The following is a 22,634-nucleotide window of genomic DNA, read 5'->3' on the forward strand; positions in this document are numbered from 1 at the left end:
ATGGCATTGATGAGTACACCACATCAGTCACTGGCTTCATCAATAAGTGCCTCGATGACGTCGTCCCCACAGTGACTGTACGTACATACCCCAACCAGAAGCCATGGATTACAGGCAACATTCGCACTGAGCTAAAGGGTAGAGCTGCTGCTTTCAAGGTGCAGGGCTCTAACCCGGAAGCTTATAAGAAATCCCGCTATGCCCTCCGACGAACCATCAAACAGGCAAAGCGTCAATACAGGACTAAGATTGAATCGTACTACACTGGCTCTGACCCTCGTCGGATGTGGCAGGGCTTGCAAACTATTACAGACTACAAAGGGAAGCACAGCCGAGAGCTGCCCAGTGACACGAGCCTACCAGATGAGCTAAAAACTCGCTTCGAGGCAAATGACACTGAAACATGCATGAGAGCACCAGCTGTTCCGGATGACTGTGTGATCACGCTGTCCACAGCCGATGTGAGTAAGACCTTTAAACAGGTCAACATTCACAAGGCCGCAGGGCCAGACYGATTACCAGAATGTGTACTCTGAGCATGTGCTGACCAACTGGCAAGTGTCTTCACTGACATTTTCAACCTCTCCCTGTCTGAGTCTGTAATACCAACATGTTTAAAGCAGACCACCATAGTCCCAGTGCCCATGAACATCAAGGTAACCTACCTAAACGACTACTGACCCGTAGCATTCACACCTGTAGCCATAAAGCGCTTTGAAAGGCTGGTCATGGCTCACATCACTATTATCCCAGAAACCCTAGACCCACTCCAATTTGCAAACCGCCCCAACAGATCTACAGCTTATGCAATCTCTATTGCACTCCACACTGCCCTTTCACACCTGGACAAAAGGAACACCTACAGTTGAAGTCGTAAGTTTACATACACTTAGGTTGGAGTCATTAAAACTCGTTTTTCAACCACTCCACAAATGTCTTGTTAACAAACTATAGTTTTGGCAAGTCGGTTAGGACATCTACTTTGTGCATGACACAAGTAATTTTTCCAGCAATTGTTTACAGATATATTATATTTCACTTTATATTTACTTATAATTCACTGTATCACAATTCCAGTGGGTCAGAAGTGTACATACACTAAGTTGACTGTGCCTTTAAACAGCTTGGAAAATTCCAGAAAATTATGTCATGGCTTTAAAAGCTTCTGATAGGCTAATTGACATAATTTGAGTCAATTGGAGGTGTACCTGTGGATGTATTTCAGGGCCTACCTTCAAACTCAGTGCCTCTTTGCTTGACATCATGGGAAAATCAAAAGAAATCAGCCAAGACCTCAGGAACAAAATTGTAGACCTCCACAAGTCTGGTTCATCCTTGGGAGCAATTTCCAAACGTCTGAAGGTACCACGTTCATCTGTACAAACAATAGTACGCAAGAATAAATACAATAGGACCACGCAGCCGTCATACTGCTCAGGAAGGAGATGCGTTCTGTCTCCTAGAGATGAACGTACTTTGGTGCGAAAAGTGCAAATCAATCCCAGAACAACAGCAAAGGACCTTGAGATGCTGGAGGAAACAGGTACAAAAGTATCTATATCCACAGTAAAACGAGTCCTATATCGACATAACATTGAAACAACATCAGCAAGGAAGAAGCTACTGCGCCATAAAAAAAGCAAGACTACGGTTTGCAACTGTATCGGTAGAACTGCAACGGCAGAACTGAAAAAGCGTGTGCGAGCAAGGAGGCCTACAAACCTGAGTTACACCAGCTCTGTCAGGAGGGATGGGCCAAAATTCTGACATTTCACATTCTTAAAATAAAGTGGTGATCCTAACTGACCTAAGACAGGGAATTCTTACTAGGATTAAATGTCAGGACTTGTGAAAAACTGAGTTTAAACATAATTGGCTAAGGTGTATGTGAACTTCCCGACTTCAACTGTATTTGAGAATGCTATTCATTGACTACAGCTCAGCATTCAACACCATAGTGCCCTCAAAGCTTATCACGAAGCTAAGGATCCTGGGACTAAACACCTCCCTCTGCAACTGGATCCTGGACTTCCTGGCGGGCTGCCCCCAGGTGGTAAGGGTAGGCAACAACACACGCTGATCCTCAACACGGGGGCCCCTCGGGGGTGCGTGCTCAGTCCCCTCCTGTACTCCCTGTTTACTCATGACTGCACGGTCATTAATTTCACCGACAACAATGAGACAGCCTATTCGGAGGAGGTCAGAGACCTGGCCGTGTGGTGCCAGGACAACAACCTCTCCCTCAACGTGATCAAGACAAAGGAAATTATTGTGGACTACAGGAAAAGGAGGACTGAGCACGCCCCCATTCTCATCAACAGGAATGTAGTGGAGCAGGTTGAGAGCTTCAAGTTCCTTGGTGTCCACATCACCAACAAACTAACATGGTCCAAGCACACCAAGATAGTTGTGAAGGGGGCTCGACCAAACCTATTCCCCCTCAGGAGACTGAAAAGATTTGGCATGGGTCTCAGATCCTCAAAAGGTTCTACAGCTGCACCATCGAGAGCATCCTAACGGATTGCATCACTGCCTGGTATTTCAACTGCTCGGCATTCGACCGCAAGGCACTACAGAGGGAGTTTCCTGGCCATGGACCCAAAATATCATTTTTTTTTTTCGCCGAGCCACTTTTGCCTTATGGCAAGGTGCTCCATCATGCTGGAAAAGGCATTGTTCGTCACCAAACTGTTCCTGGATGGTTGGGAGAAGTTGCTCTCGGAGAATGTGTTGGTACCATTCTTTATTCATGGCTGTGTTCTTAGGCAAAATTGTGAGTGAGCCCACTCCCTTGGCTGAGAAGCAACACATGAATGGTCTCAGGATGCTTTACTGTTGGCATGACACAGGACTGATGGTAGCGCTCACCTTGTCTTCTCCGGACAAGCTTTTTTCTGGATGCCCCAAACAATCGGAAAGGGGATTCATCAGAGAAAATGACTTTGCCCCAGTCCTCAGCAGTCCAATCCCTGTACCTGTTGCAGAATATCAGTCTGTCTCTTTTTCCTGGAGAGAAGTGGCTTCTTTGCTGCCCTTCTTGACACCAGGCCATCCTCCAAAAGTCTTCACCTCACTGTGCGTGCAGATGCACTCACACCTGCCTGCTGCCATTCCTGAGCAAGCTCTGTACTGGTGGTGCCTCGATCCCGCAGCTGAATCACCTTTAGGATACGGTCCTGGCGCTTGCGGGACTTTCTTGGGCGCCATGAAGCCTTCTTCACAACAATTGAACCGCTCTCCTTGAAGTTCTTGATGATCCGATAAATGGTTGATTTAGGTGCAATCTTACTGGCAGCAATATCCTTGCCTGTGAAGCCCTTTTTGCAAAGCAGTGATGACGGCACGCGTTTCCTTGCAGGTAACCATGATTGACAGAGGAAGAACAATGATTCCAAGCACCACCCTCCTTTTGAAGCTTCCAGTCTGTTATTCTGGCGAGGCAGCAGGTAGCCTAGTGGTTAGAGCATTGGACTAGTAACCGAAAGGTTGCAAAATCGAATCCCTGAGCTGACTAGGTACAAATCTGTCGTTCTGCACCTGAACAAGGCAGTTAACCCACTGTTCCTAGGCCGTCATTGAAAGAAGAATTTGTTCTTAACTGACCTGCCTAGTTAAATAAAGGTAAAAATAAATAAATAATCGAACTCAGTCAGCATGACAGAGTGATCTCCAGCCTTGTCCTCGTCAACACTCACACCTGTGTTAATGAGAGAATCACTGACATGTCAGCTGGTCCTTTTGTGGCAGGGCTGAAATGCAGTGGAAATGTTTTTTGGGGATTCAGTTCATTTGCATGGCAAAGAGCGACTTTGCAATTAATTAATTAATTAATTGCAATTCATCTGATCACTCTTCATAGCATTCTGGAGTATATGCAAATTGCCATCATACAAACTGAGGTAGCAGACTTTGTGAAAATGTACATTTCTATTATTTATTTGTATATCTTTTGGCCACGACTGTACATACTGAGTGCACAAAAAATTAAGAACACCTTCCTTATATTGAGCTGCACCCTCCCTCCTCCCTCTTCTGCCCTCAGAACAGGCTCAGTTTGTCAGGGCATGGACTCTACCAGGTGCCGAAAGCGTTCCACAGGGATGGTGGCCCATGTTGACTTCAATGCTGCCCACAGTTGAGTCAAGTTTCTGGATGTCCTTGATACACATGGGAAACAGTGAGCGTTAAAAACTAGCAGTGTTGCAGTTCTTGACACAAACTGGTGTGCCTGGCACCTAACTTACCCCATTCAAAGGCACTTAAATATTTTGTCTTTCCCATTCACCCTCTGAATAGCACACATACACAATCGACGTCTCAATTGTCTCAAGACTTAAAAACCCTTCTTTAACTTGTCTTCTCCCCTTCATCTACACTGATTTATTTAACAGGTGACATCAATAAGGGATCATAGCTTTCACCTGTATTCACCTGGTCAGTCACCTGGTCAGTCAAAGAGCAGGTGGTCTTAATGTTTTGAATACTCAGTGTATATGTAGTGAAAATGTTTCTACAGTACCTCCAGAATCTAAATTAAAAGCATTTTCACAGAAATCGTATAATTTTGCAAAATGGTTTAGATTGAGTGCTTCCAGCAGGTCTTATATATTGGGGTTTGTAGACTGTAAAGGACACAAGGAATCAAATGTGCAGTAAAACAGGAAGTTAATCCTGTTGTTTTATTAAAATACTTTAAATGCATCATCAAAAGATAAATGCAAGTATCACTTTCAGGCATCCACACCAATAAAGTGCATTTATTACTCAAGTCTCATTCCTATGGCGACTCAAACCCGGAATACTGTGTTACCACTGACTTGCCAGGAGTTCATACAGCCAGATAGTGCCATGGTAACAGCAAGCTTACTTTTGCCAAGTGTGCCCTTACATCTCAAAAAGAAGCCTGTGACGTACGCCACAAATGTAAATGTGAAATTAAGCAGCAAACGTCAACATAAACATGATTTTCATTGTTTTATTTGCAAACAAACCAACAACAAAACACACATATAGCAACTCAGAAAAGAACAGGGTAAAAAATATATACTTTCACATAAATGGGCAAGAAATTACATGCAGACACAGAAAATCAGACAGACAAAACTACCAGCTACTCCACCGACAGTACAGGCCACCCCTCAACATTTCAAACCCTCTGTGAGTGAAAAAAAACTGCAAGGCAATCAAAAGTGTTCCCTTAGGTTGGAACAGGCCCCGACTGTGTCCTCCACAGAAACTAAGTGGAAAAGTCAGATTGTAATAGATTGTGATCACTGGTGTACTTCTTCATAAAACATTGTCTGAAATAGCAATAAAAAATATATTTTTTAAAAGAATAAAACTGATAGTTGAGGGTGAGAGGAACACAGAGGGGGTCACAGTCACAGTCGTGTTCAAGGAAACACGAAACAGATGTTATTAGCCACAGTAGTAATGGGTTTTGGTTAGTGATTTTTTTCAATTCTGGATTTTCACAGTATCATTTATCATCAGCATTACCGAATCAACCTGAGATGTGAAATTGGATCACTTATAATCTTGCATTTTAATGAGGGGACAGAACACAGTACAAGGCTTGGCACTGCGAACTCCAGAATCTAAGGTGAGCCTTGTGACAGACAATAGCTACTGCTTTCCTTTCAAACTATTACTGTATAATACATTCTTAAATTAAAAAAAAAAAAAATCCCTGTACAAAACAAGAAGTCTCAAATGCATATTTTAATAAAAAACGTTAATCGTATCCCCTGCCATTTACATCATGACAAGTCACACTGAAAACACATCATAAAAACAGTCTATGAAACATTAATTATTGGGGCCCATCACCTTCCATTTTCACAAGTGCTCAGGTTATCTGGTAATTCGTATTTTTGGAAGCCCACTATGGCTATTTGAGTTAAGGGGAGATTATACACTACCTTCACCGCAAAGGACAATGAAGAAGTTCAAACTGGTTTGCAATTGAAATCCAGAGACAAGGTGTTCACAGTAAAGTTGTCTTTTTTTGAACAAACATACCTACACGTGTGAGCATACACACACAAATAGGAGCCTCCTATAAAGACTGTGGTGAATTCCTCCTCTAGCTAAGGCATAAAAGGTGCTTCTAGTGACAAGTAGCATCACAGTCCAAAAAGAGCTTCTGTAGACTTATTTACAACAAACACTTGAGGCTTAACGGCAGCCCACTATTTACATCCAAATAATGCAAAAGAGGTATGAAACATAAATGGTATGTACAAATACAACATTTACAATAGGAAGTTCAAAAAAAGCTTCATGCCAAGTGAAATAAGATACACTTTAAAATAGCTTAATAGTTATTTGGGGAGATCGAGATCAAGTTTACCAAAGCACAACATTTTTTTTAAACATCCACCCACAGGATCAAACTCTGAAAGCTGCGATCTTTGCTCTTCGGGACCAAAAAAGACTTCATTTCCCCCCATCTCTAGAGTGATCGAAATCGACAGCACCGAAAACAACATTCATTAAATCAAGACAAAATAATTAACTACATCTTTTATGAAATTAAAGCACAGTAGGCCTACAGACTACGAGTAAAGATAAATTAAAAAGAGCACATTGTTACACATTCACAACTGGCGTGCGACAACCAGAAAGATGAAGGCTTGGCTAGTCACGCCTCCACAGTGCCTCCCCATTCTTTCTGTGTCAATGGAGGAGACACCGACTGAGCTCCGGTGTGGTCACTGTGGTGAAGGGGTACTAAATGTACCGGCAAGAAGTGGTAATACACAGGCACCTGTGAGGGCAAGCAAAGCAACTGGGTATGACGTGTAAAATGGCTGAGAGTGATAAGTACGATTTATTTTCCATGCAAGGTGCTTTCAAAGCAAGTCTATCATAAAATGGCATCATCTTATCACATTTTTTGCATATTATCTTCTGACATAAAACACATAAAAATGTCCACTTATTTAACCAGTAGCCATACATACTTCACACATATAATATACATGATATGACATACTGAATTAGATGACTGTTGGAGACCACCCAGTATTCAGATATAATACAGGTAATCTAATGTGAATGCCCCCATGGCCACTGATCCACATCACATTTACTTTCTAATTCTGAAATGGAATTGTCTTCTCGTTATACTTTGGTGAGGCGGCATTTTCTCTCTCTCTCCAAATAACCTTGAGCTGCATTTTATCACTAACATGTATTTGAAACTGTGGTGGAAATAGAACAGGCTGGAAATAGAACAGGCTGGAAACAAATAGTAGACGTAAGTGTAAAAATGCCCACTAGTCTATCAGCGAGCGTCTCTTCAGCCTCTGCCTCGAAAGGTTACATTGCATCTTCCAAGACAATACGGCATAGTGCAATGGTTAGGTTATGGGGAGAAAATAACAGATAAGAAGTGATTAGGCAAGCACGAAACACAAGAGGGTAGAATGAGATTGGTTAGAGCAGAGCTCTCCAACCCTGTTCCTGGAGAGCTACCCTTTCGATCCAACCCCAGTTGTAACTAACCTGATTCAGCTCATCAACCAGCTAATTATTAGAATCAAGTGTGATAGATTAGGGTTGGAGTGAAAACCTACAGGACGGGAGCTCTCCACAAAAACGGTTAGAGGGTAGAATGAGATAAGAATAGACAAAGAGAGAGAAGAAAGTTGGCGCTGAGGGAAAAGAAAGTCCCCAACACATCGGCTGTGGCCCATGGTCAGTCACTGTTGAGGTCAACATCAAGGTCACTGTTGTGAAGACGGCAGTCTGTCAGAGGGCTCAAACCAGTCCCTGTCCTGCATCCATCCATCCACGAGGAAGAGGATGGAATGTCACGAAGATAAATTGCAGTTTCTTCTCAGTTCGCAAAGCCCGTCAGACATTGTGGGAGTCGCTTCAACTGTGTTGAGTCGCTTCCACAGACTCAATCCCTTTCACCTTCTGCTGTGGAGTTCAGTACTATCAAAATCTCCCTTTGGCTGCCGTTAGGTGTGTGTGTGTCCGTTGTCTCTTTTACAGAGTCTTCTGATGCCCGTTGGCCGAGAGCTTCCCAGACTCCGGGTCTGTTGGGCTGTTTGACAGTTGTAATTTATCCAGACCTGGCCAGGAAGAGATAAGGGGCAGAAATGTAATTAAAATAAAAACACAGTTAACCTTCAAGATGAGGAATGGGAAAAAATAAAAACACCACTGCCTCCGTCTGACATTTTCTACATCAGACGATCCTGGGTCTGTCACAACAAGCTTGAGAGACGTTCCCCCTTCGCCTCATAATATTCACTGTCACATATCAGTCCTAAGGCACATTGGATTTTGCCGTCATTTCCCCACTTTGTCACTCGAGGTGTGTGTGACAGGAATCAACACTAGGCTATACATCTCTCCGGCTGCAGCCACAGTAGTCATTTTACTGCCTGAGTTGCAGAGAATGCAGACCCAGCTAGCCCCTGCAGACTTGGAACCCGTTAAGAGTTATGATAATAAGTCATAGGGAGACTGACTTCTATGTAATTAGTGTTGATTATTACTGAAATGCACAAAAACCTAAAAGTTTACTTCTTGTCCGTGCAAATAACTATGGTAAAAATGAGACGATATTCAATTATACAGCATTCATTTGGTTCAATCTTAGCATAAAGCGTAATAATAATAATAATGTAATTATTAATTTGGGAGAATTCATACAAATACAGTGACTCAATGCGCTGTGCATAATAAAAGAACACAAGGGCTCGGGGCCCTGGGCCTGAACCCCGCCCTGTGCAACTGGGTCCTGGACTTCCTGACGGGCCTCCCCCAGGTGGTGAAGGTTGGAAACACCACCACTTTGCTGATCCTCAACACAGGGGCCCCACAAGGATGAGTGCTCAGCCCCCTCCTGCAGTCCCTGTTCACCATGACTGCGTAGCCACGCGTGCTTCCAACTCAATCATCAAGTTTGCAGATGACAACATTATTAGGCCTGATTACCAACAACGACGAGACAGCCTACAGGGAGGAGGTGAGGGCCCTGGGAGAGTGGTGCCAGGAAAATAACCTCTCACTCAACAAAACAAAGGAGCTGATCGTGGACTTCAGGAAACAGTAGAGGGAGCACCCCCCCATCCACATTGACGGGACCGCAGTGGAGAAGGTGGAAAGCTTCAAGTTCCTCGGCGTACACATAACTGACAACCTGAAAAGCTCCACCAACACAGACAGTGTGGTGAAGAAGGCACAATAGGGCCTCTTCAACCTCAGGAGGCTGAAGAAATTTGGCTTGGCACCTAAAACCCTCACAAACTTTTACAGATGCACAATTGAGAGCTGTATCACCGCTTGGTAAGGCAACGGCACTCCAGAGGGTGGTGCGGTCTGCCCAACGCATCACCGGGGGCAAACGACCTGCCCTCCAAGACACCTATAGCACCTGTCACAGGAAGGCCAAAAAGATAATCAAGGTCAACAACCACCCGAGCCACTGCCTGTTCACCCTGCTATCATCCAGTAGGCGAGGTCAGTACAGGTGCATCAAAGCTGAGACAGAAGCTGTTTTTCAATCTCAAGGCCATCGGACTATTAAATAGCCATCACTAGCACATTTGAGGCTGCAGCCCTATATACATAGACTTGAAATCACTGGCCACTTTAATAATGTTTACATATTTTGCATTACTCATCTCATATGTATATACTGTATTCTATTCTAATGTATATTAGTCTATGCCGCTCCGACATTGCTCATCCAAATATTTATAGATTCTTAATTCCATTCCTTTACTTTAGATGTGTGTGTATTGTTGTGAACTTGTTAGATATTACTGCACTGTTGGAGCAAGAAACACAAGCATTTCACTACACCCACTAAACTTGTATATGTGACCAATACAATTTAATTTGATTACCTGGCTTTAAAGGGATAGTTCACCCAAATTCCAAAATGACATAAGGTATGACTGCAATAGATGCTTTGGTTAAATTTCTCTGGCACTTTAGCATTTGTGGAACAAATCCCATTCAAGTCATGGCACCGATATTAGCATTATTATACCATACAGAAATGGTTTGTCGAGATCGGCGTGGAAGAACTTGACTAGCCTGCACAGACCCCTGACCTCAACGAACACCTTTGGGATGAATTGAACCGCCGATTGCGAGCCAGGCCTAAACACCCAACATCAGTGCCCAACCTTACTAACGCTCCTGTGGCTGAATGGAAGCAAGTCCCTGCAGCAATGTTCCATCATATAGTGGAAAGCCTTCCCAGAATAGAGGTGGCTGTTATAGCAGCAAAGGGGGGACCAACTCCATATTAAATGCCAGTTTTACCAATATCTTATAGTCAAAAGGTATAAAAAGCAGTACTCAAATCTAAAAGACTGTACAGGTGGAGGATTTCAAACGCACAGAGTGCGCTTTCATCAATTGTTGAAAACAATATTCTCTGATTGTCCTCATTGTCTGTAGTAATCTATGAGAAGGCTTTATTATTGTATATAGCAATGCATTCTTTAAGAATGTCGGTAACTCAATGAACCAGTAATAATGTAATTTCAGCTTTGTTTGACATGAACATGAGTATATGAATATAAAAATGTTACCTAATGCTTTCAAGAGTTCCTCTCGGACCGCTGAGGTAAACTTCCGGACTAGGCAGAGAGTAGTTACCACGGCAAACAGCAAGTTGTACGATAGGACGATATAGAAGTTTCCCAGCCAATTGAATCTCCCGAAGTCTCCGAGAAGATCAAACCTGGTGATACCTGTGAAGAGTGTGAAGATGTTAAATAAAAGAAGATTCAATATTTTGCTATTTGAGTGGATTATAAAACAAAACAATGAATATAACTATATCATGATCATTTAGAAATAATGGACCATAGTTTATTATGTTTTTATTTTACTTCAAGCACAGATCATTTCACAACACTGACACCAGCTCTAACCCCTGGTTGAATTATCTGTCTAAGTCACAGGAGTTTGGTGGCAACTTAATTGGGCAGGACGGTCTCATAGGAATGGCTGGAACGGAATCGATGCAACGATAACGAACTCAAACACATGGTTTCCTTGGGTTTGATACCATTCACTCCATTCCAGCCATTATTATGAGCCGTCCTACCCTCAGCAGCCCCTGTAGTCTAAGTAATGTAGGCCTATCATTATTCTCTGATTCCCATTGAGGCAGTGACCAGCAGCCCTACATGATCCGACACTGTGGACTGAAAACCAAGAGCAATCGACACGAACAAAAATGTTACACAAAACCTGGAGAGAAAAAAGTGAGCTTGGATTATTTCCCAATGACAGGCACTAAGTAGACATGTTCCTTTTTCCAAACACCTTTGGCAAGACGAGAGTTGCGTTTATAATCACAAACGCTTCCCTTTCCACTACTGCTTCAGCGAATTAACTATTTAACAATGTCTGTTCTGTCGGCAGTTGAGGCACTTTGAAAAGTYTCTCTTCAATAGCCTGACTCTTTCAACAGGCAAGAAAGGCCAAATTGAAAMAAGCGCTTATACCCAAAAACCATTTGATGTACACTGTGTACTAAGATACTCAGGCATTGCCGGATCCAGGATGGACAAAAATAAAACCAAAATAGCCAAACCCTTTATATAAATGATTTAGTGGCCAATGCCACTCTTCCTGAGATAAAGTCATCTTCATTGTCTGACATTTGGCGGATTACTAATATTCCTTTCATAGGAAAGTGTTTTGTTAGTGGGACTGTATAGACAATTTGTTAGCGTGCAAAAATCGAGTGGAACAAAATAAATACAGAAATGAGCCACACCCCAGGCAACATGGGTATCAATGGGACCACAGTCACCTGCACATACACCTGAGTCAACTGTTCTGAAGTACAGTAAGCAAGCAGAATCTTGTAGGTTTCCGATGTTGCCGAGACCGCTTGTACAACTCATGGCGGGCGGGCCTGACCCCCCTGCGAGAGGGAATCCTCAGTTTCAGGCCAGTCAGAGCCATTCACTCCATGTCTTGTCTCAGTGTATGCTTAGTATGAATGTCAAAACAATGTCTGAACTTCATCAGAACTTCACAAAAGCTACTTCAATATGGCCCCGTAGCCACCTCATCCTGTSCTCTATTTAGCTACGCACACATCTGCAGTTAGGTTACTGAGGAGGAACTAATGTAGAGACGTGCTGCAAACAGTTTCAATGCATTGGGAGGTTGTCTCCACTGCTCCATCCATCCATCTCTCTAGCATTGACAGAGACGGAACAGAGTTGCTAATCCCTCGTTTCTCTAGTGGGGCCAGGGCCTTTTACAGCCACGCTGGGACTCTGCCAGACCTGAGCGGGTTTTCTCATTTCAAACCATCTGTCATGGCAGATCACACGCTGCATGCAGAGGCGTCAACACCCTATTGTTTTCCTATTTATTTATCATGGGCTGCTGCTTCTTCTAGAACCTTCCAGAATGTTCCACCAGCCACGGCCAGTACAATAACATCTTGGTCCCAAATGGCACCTTATTCCCTATATAGTGCACTACTTTTGACTAGAGCCCTGGCCAGAAGAAGTGCACCACGCAAGGGAATTGGGTGCCATTTGGGACGCACCCTCAGACTCATCTCAGTAGTCGAGGGTTTTGCTGCCGTCAAAAGAAATGTACTGAAAAAAGTGACAGGATCGGGAGGATAACCTACCCTGAGGTGGATTAAAACACTTCAGTTGTAAATAGCCTTCACTCTTATAGTCCGAAGCAGTGGAACTCATTCATTCCTGTGCTTTCAATGTTCTTTACCCGTGTGAACTAAATAACAGTGCATGCAGCCAACCTTTCAAATTAAAACCACGACAAGCCTACCCAATATCAATACATGAACCAACCAGTCGCTTCAGCGGTCTTGATCAAATTTCGCAATTCATAAACTGGCATAGCTCACAGTGTGAGGTAATGTTCTTGGATTTTTTCCCCCCTTCGGTAATGCCTGCGAAACTGCTGCGTGGCAATCAATTTGGTGTCTGGAAAGATGCATCTACAGCCTCTAAGCAGTTGGCAAGCATCAAGGGCCTTTAAACAAGTTGCTTGTAAAAGAGAGGCAGAGAGGTTGGAGAGATGGCAGTCAATACACCTTGCCACACCGGTCAAGCCTAATTCATTTCTAATGCAAAACATTTTGATCTTGGTTTGGTATTTGGAGCTGTTGGGAAGTAAAGTTTTTGGGGGCCTTTGGAATGGCGCCGTTAGCAGATGGGGAAACTATGCTTACGTCCCAAAGGCCTGTAGGGCTCTGGTCAAAACAAGTGCACTTTGTAGGGAATACGGTACCATTTGGGATGCTGCCTATATGGTGTGTGTCTAGAGATGACGTAACCTCGCATAGAAGAACCTGTCTTCCTCTGATCACCCAATTCACTTCAGCCAGTTTTTCTCATCACCATTTGCAAAATGTATCATTATGTATTACTGTGTGTATGTGGGCCAAGTGATATCCAACATGTCTCACAATCCATTCCAAGTAAGATGGAAGCCGTTGTGGGTGATTACATTTGCTGATTCATTCTGATCATTCATCCACCAATTTGCGAGAATGGTGGCCTACGTATTCATTCGACTTCAGATAAGGAACGATAAATGACTATCTAGAATTGCATCTATGTAATAAATGATAATTTTCTGAGATGGTTTATACTCTGGTAGGCTGTATACCAAATGGCACCCTATACCCTATATAGAGCACTACATTTGAGCAGAGCTCAGCCACAGTGTATTATCCCAGGAACAGCAGCCAGGCTGACAGTAGTGACCCAAGTCCTCTCTGCTGCAGTATCTTACTGTGTTTTTTGGGGACACTGCAGACGAAATTTACACAAACATACAGGGGAGAAAAATAACTTATCGGTGGGAGCGATGGGGGTGGGGTCCCCCAAATGTCCTCCTATGGTTTAAAGTAGTGCCATTTGGGACGCATCCTATATCACTCTGATGCTAACAAACACACACACTTAGATAACTGGTCTACCTGTAAAGCCTAGCCTCTTTAGCCCCCCCCCCCAAATAATGTTCATTGGACTTTTACCCTTGCCTGCACCCTAACTAACCCTGATGTTGCTGCCACTGAGAAACGAGCACTCCCATTTCAGTAGCATTACAGGTCCCACGACCCTCCTTCAAGAGAAGCTTAAATAAAACATGGCCGACAGGACTACTGTACAAGCAGCGGTTAGCATTAGCCCCGGGTTCTCCTACAGCCCCTCAACTCTGTGCAGTTTATTTCTCTCAGACATGCGTTCAAATACTTGAACAATCCTTTCAAATACTTCGAGCGTTTGCTTGAGTGCCAGATGGGCAGTGTTTACAGTTTTGGGACTTTCTATTGGTTTATTAAGTCAGGCAAGCACAAACAGGGACATATAAAGTATTTTAAATTATTTTTCAATCAGTTAAAACCCAAGTAATCTGACTTATTTTGCTACATCAATCATGCTCTCTGGTTTACACACACACACACACACACACACACACACACACACACACACACACACACACACACACACACACACACACACACACACACACCTACCTTTGACATGTTAATATCTTCACAAAATAGCAGAATGGTAACACTAAAAGAGTTTACCTCTCCCATAACATTGACACACACATTACACAAGCATACACACTCCCCTCTCCCCACGTCTTTCTCCAGGGGGCTTGGGCTGGGGGGGGGGGGGGGGGCATTCATTTATTCCTTTTCATCTATTCAGTGTCACAGAGCAGAACCTGTTGGTACTTTGTAAAGCTCCCTATGACTCACTGTAAGCCAACACACACACACACACACACACACACAAACAGGCGATGGTGCTATTTGAACAGCTGTGTCTGTTCCCTGCGTGTTTATTAGTGCCATTGTGACGCCGCTGCTATCATGTCATTTTCTCCCACTCTTGCTCCATTCTCTTCCCAAATCGCTATGGCAAACTATGAAGGAATTTAACTTGTTAACCTTAGCGGTCTGATGGGGGGGGGGGTTCACCTCCCTCCAATTAGTTTCTCACAAGAGCAATCCCGAAATGTTCACCGAACATCAGTGCTCACCTATTCCTTCCATCCACTACGTGTTCAATCCATGGGTTGAATAGATTGTGATATTCACAGATGTCAAAATCAAAAGGCAGCGTCCAAAATGGCACCATATTCCCTATGTAGTGCACTACTTTTGACCAGGGCTCATAAGGGAATAGAGTGCCATTTGGGACAGAAATTTATAAAAGACGGATAAAAGCTAGGAGAGACTCACCAAGTGTTCTGGACATGACTGGCAGGGCTGAACTCAGCACCAGGATGGACACACAGCAACCAATGATCTACATGGAGGGAGTCGCAGAGCGTTAGAGTCAGCAGGTATAGAACCTTAACTGATGAAAACCATTAACATATAGATAGGCCATGACGGAGACACTGAGTGTGAGAACTGAGAGCGTGATTACCTTAACAAGACACTGTGTACACACACACACACACACACACACAGATGTGCACGCGCACACACCTCTTCACAGTAAATGGATTCCACATACATTGTGCAATTAGTAGTTCTGAAGATGCTCATTACCAGATTCTGCTCTTTTGTGGCTTTCGAGTCCTTTCACTGAGTCGCCATGGCTCGTTAACAAGCCTCACCATTCCCCCCGCTCATTACTAAGTGAATGGCTGCCCCCGTGAGCCAAACAGAGCACACAACCAGCCCCCCCCCCCACCTCACCTCACTGTACAAGAAAAAAATTGTAAGTCGCTCTGGATAAGAGCGTCTGCTAAATGACTTAAATGTAAAAGTAAAAGAAGCGCTTGCACTGCATCCATGTTTACGCAACTCACAAACAAATATTGGGTGGGAGATCAACTGAACCATTCAGACGGAGGACTGAACCATTCAGACGGAGGACTGAACCATTCAGACGGAGGACTGAACCATTCAGACGGAGGACTGAGGCGGGGGGCTGAAGAGGATGAAACACAAGGTCTCAATATATCATCATGGGTTGTGTGTGTGCGCATTTACCGTTGTCATGGTCGTGTCGTCTTTCCTGGGAGTGAGGCCTTCAAACACTCGCAAGCTGTAGAAGCCGACAACTGAGGACACCATCAAGTAGCTGTTGCGGAATCAAGGACAAGAAATCCAACATTTGTTGACATTTTAAGTGGCCAGTTGGCACCTTTTCACCAAGGAATAATGTGCCGAAACACAACAGAATGTCCCGGAAGATGTCCGGCTAAGCAAGGTCTTAAGTAAGTAAACACCACTGGCCCTGGGAATGTCACTCGTATCACCATGGAGCAAGGGCCATATGAATCAAATGTCTCAGAGTAGGACTGCTGAAATAGGATCAGTGTTGCATTTTTTTTTATCCCAATGAAAAAGAATACATGGACAGAGGACTTGATCCTAGATCGGTACTCCTACTCAGACACTTCATATGGCCCCAGAGCAGAGGGAACATTGAAAGGATACAACATGAGGATGATGTCGACGACAGCCTGGACCAGTCCGAACGTGGACAGCGAGGTGTTCCCAAGCCCCCGATCCTGGAATGACAGAGGAAGAGGGGGTTTTGTTGTTGTTGTCTTGTTAAGGAAGGGGGCAGTCACACTCCTCTTGATTTATTGTGGATACAGGACAGGAGACAAGGAGAGGAAATATAGGAGGAGAGTGTGCTGAAATAGCAGTGGGCTCGATTCAACCCCATGCTGCAGTGGTATGTGTTCCAGAGGCAGAGACCAAAAGGCTAGACCACAAATCAAATCAACATTCAAAAAGAGGATCTCTCATTTGTGTCATCAGAAGAAAAACCAAAATAGTTTTTTTTAACAGTGCAAATAAATCCTGAATATAATGATTTTATATGACAAAAGTTAAGTACTTAGCTAGGTTCTGTAATCTGTAAGTCTGTGATTACAGAAGGAAAAGTTAAAACATTTACATTACAGTTTAGTCATTTAGCAGAGGCTCTTATCCAGAGTGACTTACAGGAGCAATTAGGGTTAAGTGCCTTGCTCAAGGGCACATCAACAGATGTTCACCTAAATCGGCCCTGGGATTTGAACCAGCAACCTTTCAGTTACTTGCCCAAAGCTCATAACCACTAGCCTACCTAAAACTCGGCACAAGTCGAAGTTTCCCTTTCAACACAGACTCCAACCGGCTCAGTAATGGATGGAAAGAGATGAAAGAGAGGAAAGAGAGAAAAGACTCCCTTTTCAAATCACTGTCCATCACACTATATGTAAACAGGTGTTGAAACAAGCAGCAAGGCACAGAAGTGCTTACGGTAAAAAGTGGAGAACGTGAATGCATGCCAATAACAAATGAAAAAAAAAAAGAACAAAAAGAAAACGCTTCGGCAAACACGCCAGATGTTTTCTGCCCTGCCCAATTGAAGTTCGTGCGGGAAAAAGAGACACATCTATATATTACGCCAATAGTCTCGGCATCTGTGTTTTGTTTGAGTGATAAACATTTGCTTTTGTAAGACTTGGCACCCTAGCTGTTTACATGAACTACTTTTCACTTCAATCCAAAAGAGGATCAGTGACCTGCTTGCTCTGTGTTCGAGCGACTCGCAGCAGAGGAAGACGTCGGCCGCGTCCCAAACGGAACCCTGTATTCCCTATAGAGTGCACTACTTTTGAGCCGGGCCCCATTGGCTAGAAAAGGGAACAGGATGCCATTTGGGACGCGTGCTCTCTGTTGGAGAGATCCATGCTATGGCACAGCAGCACGGGGACACGTTGTTCAGAGGGTTGCACTTCTGTCAAGTTAAAAACGGCATCAACGGCGTCGATATCTAGGAGCTAGCTCCAGCTGCATTAATACGGACAAAAACACACTTGTACAGGTCACTTTGAACAAACTCTCTAAAACACACACACACACACACACACACACACACACACACACACACACACACACACACACACACACACACCACCACCACACACACACACACACACACACACACACACACACACACACACACAGGCAAACAAAAGAGAAAATAAAAAAGTGTAGTTTCACACCTTTTTCTGCAAAGGTCTCTGTAGAGCCCTCTCTCTCAGCGAATTAGCACACAGCATCTGATGTCATTTATTAATAGTGGAGTGGGAGGGGTTGTGTAAGCATGTGTCAATGTTATGGGAAAGGTCAAATCTTCAGTGTTACGTTTCTGCCATTTTGGGAAGATATTAACATGTTAAAGTGGCAGGTGGGTGGGCGTGTGGCAGCTTTCTCATTAAGCCACCTTTCAACCTAGTCTCCTTTTCATTCCAGTGGCGGGGTGGAGGGCTGCTAGGGTTGGTGTTCCTCGCAGCCTGCTCATTCAGAACACACCGTGGTGTGTTTGTTGCTTCTGGGATTAGCGGGGAGCAACACCTGTGTGCAGAGCGTCGCACCAGCCAGGGCTTCAGGTGTGTCCCGTTCTCCTCCGTCACGCTTTGATGTACCTCACATAGTTTCAGTGACGGATAATAACAGAAAGAAAAAAAAATACTCATCGTGTATTCCCCCCCCCCCCCCCCCCCTCTCCCCCCCTCTATAATTTCTTTGTTTTGCAAAGCCACAGATTGAGAAGGAACTGAATGTCATCAGTCAAGGTTCAGAGGATCCCCTAGGTACGGATCTAGGATCAGCTTCCCATCCCCAATCCTAACCTTAACCATTAGCGGGGGAAATGCAAAACTGACCCAAGATCAGCGCCTACAGGGGATGAGCTGGCAATAACACGGTTAGAAGTCCTCTTAACGCCGTTCATCAAGCTGTAAAAAGCCCTGTCCTCTGACTGGTGCACCTCCTCTCCTCCCCTCCTGTCTGGCTGTGAGTCAGAGAGAGAGACGGAGGAGGCTGGAGCAGCAGTAGCCCTGTAGTACGGAGTATGCTGAGTGCCATGCAGTTTGTGTAGGAGAGGGAGAGGATAAACAAACATATACAGTTCCTCTCCATTGCTCTGTTTGCTCCCAGCCCTAAGCCCCTGGACTGGCCTCATTTGACTTTCCCACAGTCTGGACCCATTGGCCCTCTCCCTCGCTTTCCCTTCTCTCTCCCTTTCTCGCCTACCTGGCCCAGTCATCCCTCCTCCCTTGCTCCCTCTTCCCCTCCTCTCCCCCTATCTCTCGGCCCTCTCTCAGAGAGTGCATAGTAGCGAGAGTGCATTGCGATGCACCAGCCATCCCTGTTAGATTGGTTAGATGGGTATGATATCCGTAATGATTGACTGTTAGGACACACCGAATGCCCCCCCCCCCCTCCCCCGGTCGCCTTAGCGATGTAGATCAGAAGCGTGGCATCCTTCCAGCTCATCAAACGCGTAAACCATTTAGCTGTGCTGTGGCTGTCAGGGGGAGGAGGGAGGCAGGAATCAAGCTGCATGACAAGCATAATTGGGGGATTTTCTGCAACGCGTCATGCCAAAGAAAATATCTTCCTCAACAAAATATTGGAATGTCGAGAAGAGAGGCGGACGGTCGCCCGTAAGACGAGCTGAGAAATGAGGCAGAAAGAAGATACCTTTGTTGCCTTAGTCAGACGAAAGGAAAACACACAAGAGACTAGCGCACAACACACACTCGGTTGTAGCAGATGAAACGAGATGAAGGAAGTACATTGCATGCAGAGTATTAGGTTCTCCAGTCAGACTCATAACAGGAGTTCACCTGGTCTGCCTGGTCCACACAGAGCTACTGACTGAACCCCCCCCCACACACACAGAGGGTAAAGCAGCTTATTTCACCTGCCGTAGACACACATTTCATCTGCATGCCGCTGTGAAATGACTTTCAATGAAGCAGCAGCACGACAAAAAGCATCCAGGCCAGCTCTGCTATGATAAACATCCTGGCCCAGAGCTTTCTTTCCTTTCTTCCCAACATGCACCTGAGCATATCCGGAATTTGATTTATGTCCCCGACGACTGCCAAGCACCTTCGCAGCGGTCTAGTTCAGTAGCTGCCTCGCTCCGGATTTACCTGTGTGTGCGTGCGTTAGGGCTTGTATAAGAAAAAACGGCCTCCGATGTGAATCTGTTCATAAGGGGAACAGGAAGTAAGTCTCTCTCGCCATTATAGCCTACCTCTGATCCCTTTGGCATGGCAGTCTCATCCACCAGCAGATAGAGGATATTCAGCGCCACCAGTAGGACTGAGATGGTCTAGAGGAGGAGGAGGAGTTGAGAAACAGAGGGATTTAGCTAAAAAGATTAAGTCAAAGACAAGACAGAACTAATCATCGTTTGTTGTCTGTACTCTGCAAAGTGTGTATTCTGTAAGCAGTCCCACACTGCTGCTGTACAACAGGAGCATGTTAAAGAGCAGACTACTCTACATGGGGGATTCAATCGAAAGCCCAGCTGCTTCAGCGGTGTGACTATTAGCGGAGCCTTTTCTTTAACACGACCGGGCAAACGATAGGGTGCCAAGGGCTCTGGTCTAAAGGAGTGCACTACATAGGGAATAGGGTGCCATTGAGATTGCAAACTAAGATTGACCAGGAGAACTCCCCAGCAGCCACCAAGGATATATGCTTCATATGCCATTGGGAAACAGGGGCGTGGTTGGTTGGTTGGGGTTTCGTGGGAGTACTGGCTGCAGTACTATCAATCTGAATACTCACCGTCCCTGTGAGTAGTATTACTCAAATGGGGTAGAGCAGGTTCTTTTCCCATGCAGACGCTTTCTTCCTCCTCTCTGAGGGAGGGAAGAAGGAAAAGGTAGGAGAGAGAGAGAGAGAGAGGATGAGAAAGAAGACAAGAAAGAGATGGGGAGAAGAGGCAGAGTTGGAAACCACCACATTCAATTGAGTTCGGGATTTCTAACCATTTGGCAAATACGACCAATACCATCAAATAATCAAGAGTGAATCACTTACGATATTAAAGACTGTTTCCTAAACTGTTTCATAAATATATCAAAAAGTGAATAGTGAAACCTCATGGCTTCAGGGTTTATTTATAGAGTTAGTACAACTTGGTTTGGTAAACATATCGTGAGTGTGGGCACCAACATTATCTGCTCTCTCTCATCAGGGCCAGAAGGTAAGATCTTCCTCTTTAATTAGTCTATCTTCCTATATAGAAACCAATGACGGAGTACAGATGAAACTGAAAGCTGAGATTGAAATGAACAACTTGATTTATAGGTCTACCTGTAAAGGATGACAGACCGTGCCGCTACCGATCTGCCTTCTTGGTCTGACATAAATAGATGGTTGCAGAGAAATAGGTCTCCAACTTTTAATCGTTCCCACACATTGAGAATCTGCCTTATAATAAGTATTATGTCAGCATTGATAGCTGCTGAAGACTGACGGAAGAGTACACAACAGCATGGGCCAAGGAACAGTAAAGGACATGTGATGTAATGTCCTTTCTGAAATCCCTTTATAACACTGTGGTCCATGTTCCTTACGACTAGCTTGACTGACTTGCCCTCTATCCTTCTCTCTTACCCCCCCTCCATCGCTCTCCCTCCCTTGTGCTTAGGCTGGGCGGCCTGTGACGTTTGCCAAGGCTCACTCTATTTGCACCCTCCTGCTAAATTAATGACATCACTAAAAGGCTGGCACAATATAAAAGATTTGATCTTGTCCAATATCCTAAGTGCCTTTTGTGGCCTACATCTCCCCCTCCCAACCCCCAAAAGCCTTGGCGCGCACCCATTGTACCTCATTTATAATATCCTAAAAAGGATGGAAAATAATAATTATCGGCAGAAATGCTTTGGAACGTGTCCAAATTAGAAATAAGACCGAGGGGAAAAAGAAAGGCTCGCTGGCTCTCCAGCAATATCTGAAAAGCCTCACCTCTTTGCATACGTTTCAATGGGAAATTCAAAGTCCCGAAAGACGGCATCTGTCCATACATATTATAATTCGAGAAAGCATAATGCGGCACCAACAACTCACCCAGTTTATTCCTCTGATCTCGGAGACATCCAATTCTTTGTTGAGTCGATGAGCACTTCCTGGGAATGAGAAGTTGAGATGTCGACCCTGCGGACCAAGAGGGGGGGGGGGGGGACGACATCAAATAAGGTTCTCAGGAATGTCATTTATCAAGCTTTTAATATCTTTACACTTCACTCAATCACTCACCGCGCACGTAGTCATTGTGATTCGACTGCCAAATATCTGCCAAATAACTGAAAAGGTATATTTGTTAATTCTGTAAAAACAGGGAGGCTAGACACAGTTCGATTACGCTACACACATGATTAATGTTCAACAATAATTAATAGTCATGGCAAGAAGTCTCCCTTTAACAGTTAAATAAAAGCATTTGTCAGTCACTGCTCACGTACAAGTGCAGTTCTTTATCCAGAAAAGGTTGCACTAAACGCTTCTATTAAAAAGCATGACTATTTCATCTCTGTAGTTTCTACTCTCAACCTTTATGGCATTCTCCATTTTATTAAGAATCCCATCTGAACGGGTAATCCTGCTTTGTACATAACAATGTGGTCTCTCAAACAAGTAAAAAATAATCTCCGTGTGTCAATGCTGTCTAGCGAGCGAACGGGTGCATGCTCCAACTGGTTCCGGGGCTAGGGAGAAGACAGCGAGGGATTCTCAGGAAAACCACAAGGGCAAGCTCATTTAAGGCTAATTGATCTGTTTTTACTCTGTTTTCCTTCCAGCCTATCTCTCT

The 22,634-nt window shown here is 44.4% G+C and overlaps 1 protein-coding gene across 1 annotated transcript in view; it reads right to left on the bottom strand.

The window, feature by feature from the left end:
- Positions 1–4,961: 4,961 nt before the first annotated feature.
- Positions 4,962–22,634, bottom strand: part of LOC111953529 (limb region 1 protein homolog) — a 62,908-nt gene continuing 45,235 nt past the window's right edge. The window contains exons 13-17 of the mRNA XM_023972880.3: positions 16,454–16,527; positions 16,004–16,094; positions 15,242–15,308; positions 10,566–10,727; positions 4,962–8,084 (exon numbers count right to left, since the gene is read on the bottom strand). Coding sequence (XP_023828648.1) covers positions 7,999–8,084; positions 10,566–10,727; positions 15,242–15,308; positions 16,004–16,094; positions 16,454–16,527 — 480 coding nt within the window. The 3' untranslated portion in view covers positions 4,962–7,998. The remainder of the gene's footprint in view (positions 8,085–10,565; positions 10,728–15,241; positions 15,309–16,003; positions 16,095–16,453; positions 16,528–22,634) is intronic.

The sequence above is a fragment of the Salvelinus sp. IW2-2015 genome, linkage group LG27, assembly GCF_002910315.2.
Source record: "Salvelinus sp. IW2-2015 linkage group LG27, ASM291031v2, whole genome shotgun sequence".
Classification (NCBI taxonomy): Eukaryota; Metazoa; Chordata; class Actinopteri; order Salmoniformes; family Salmonidae; genus Salvelinus; species Salvelinus sp. IW2-2015.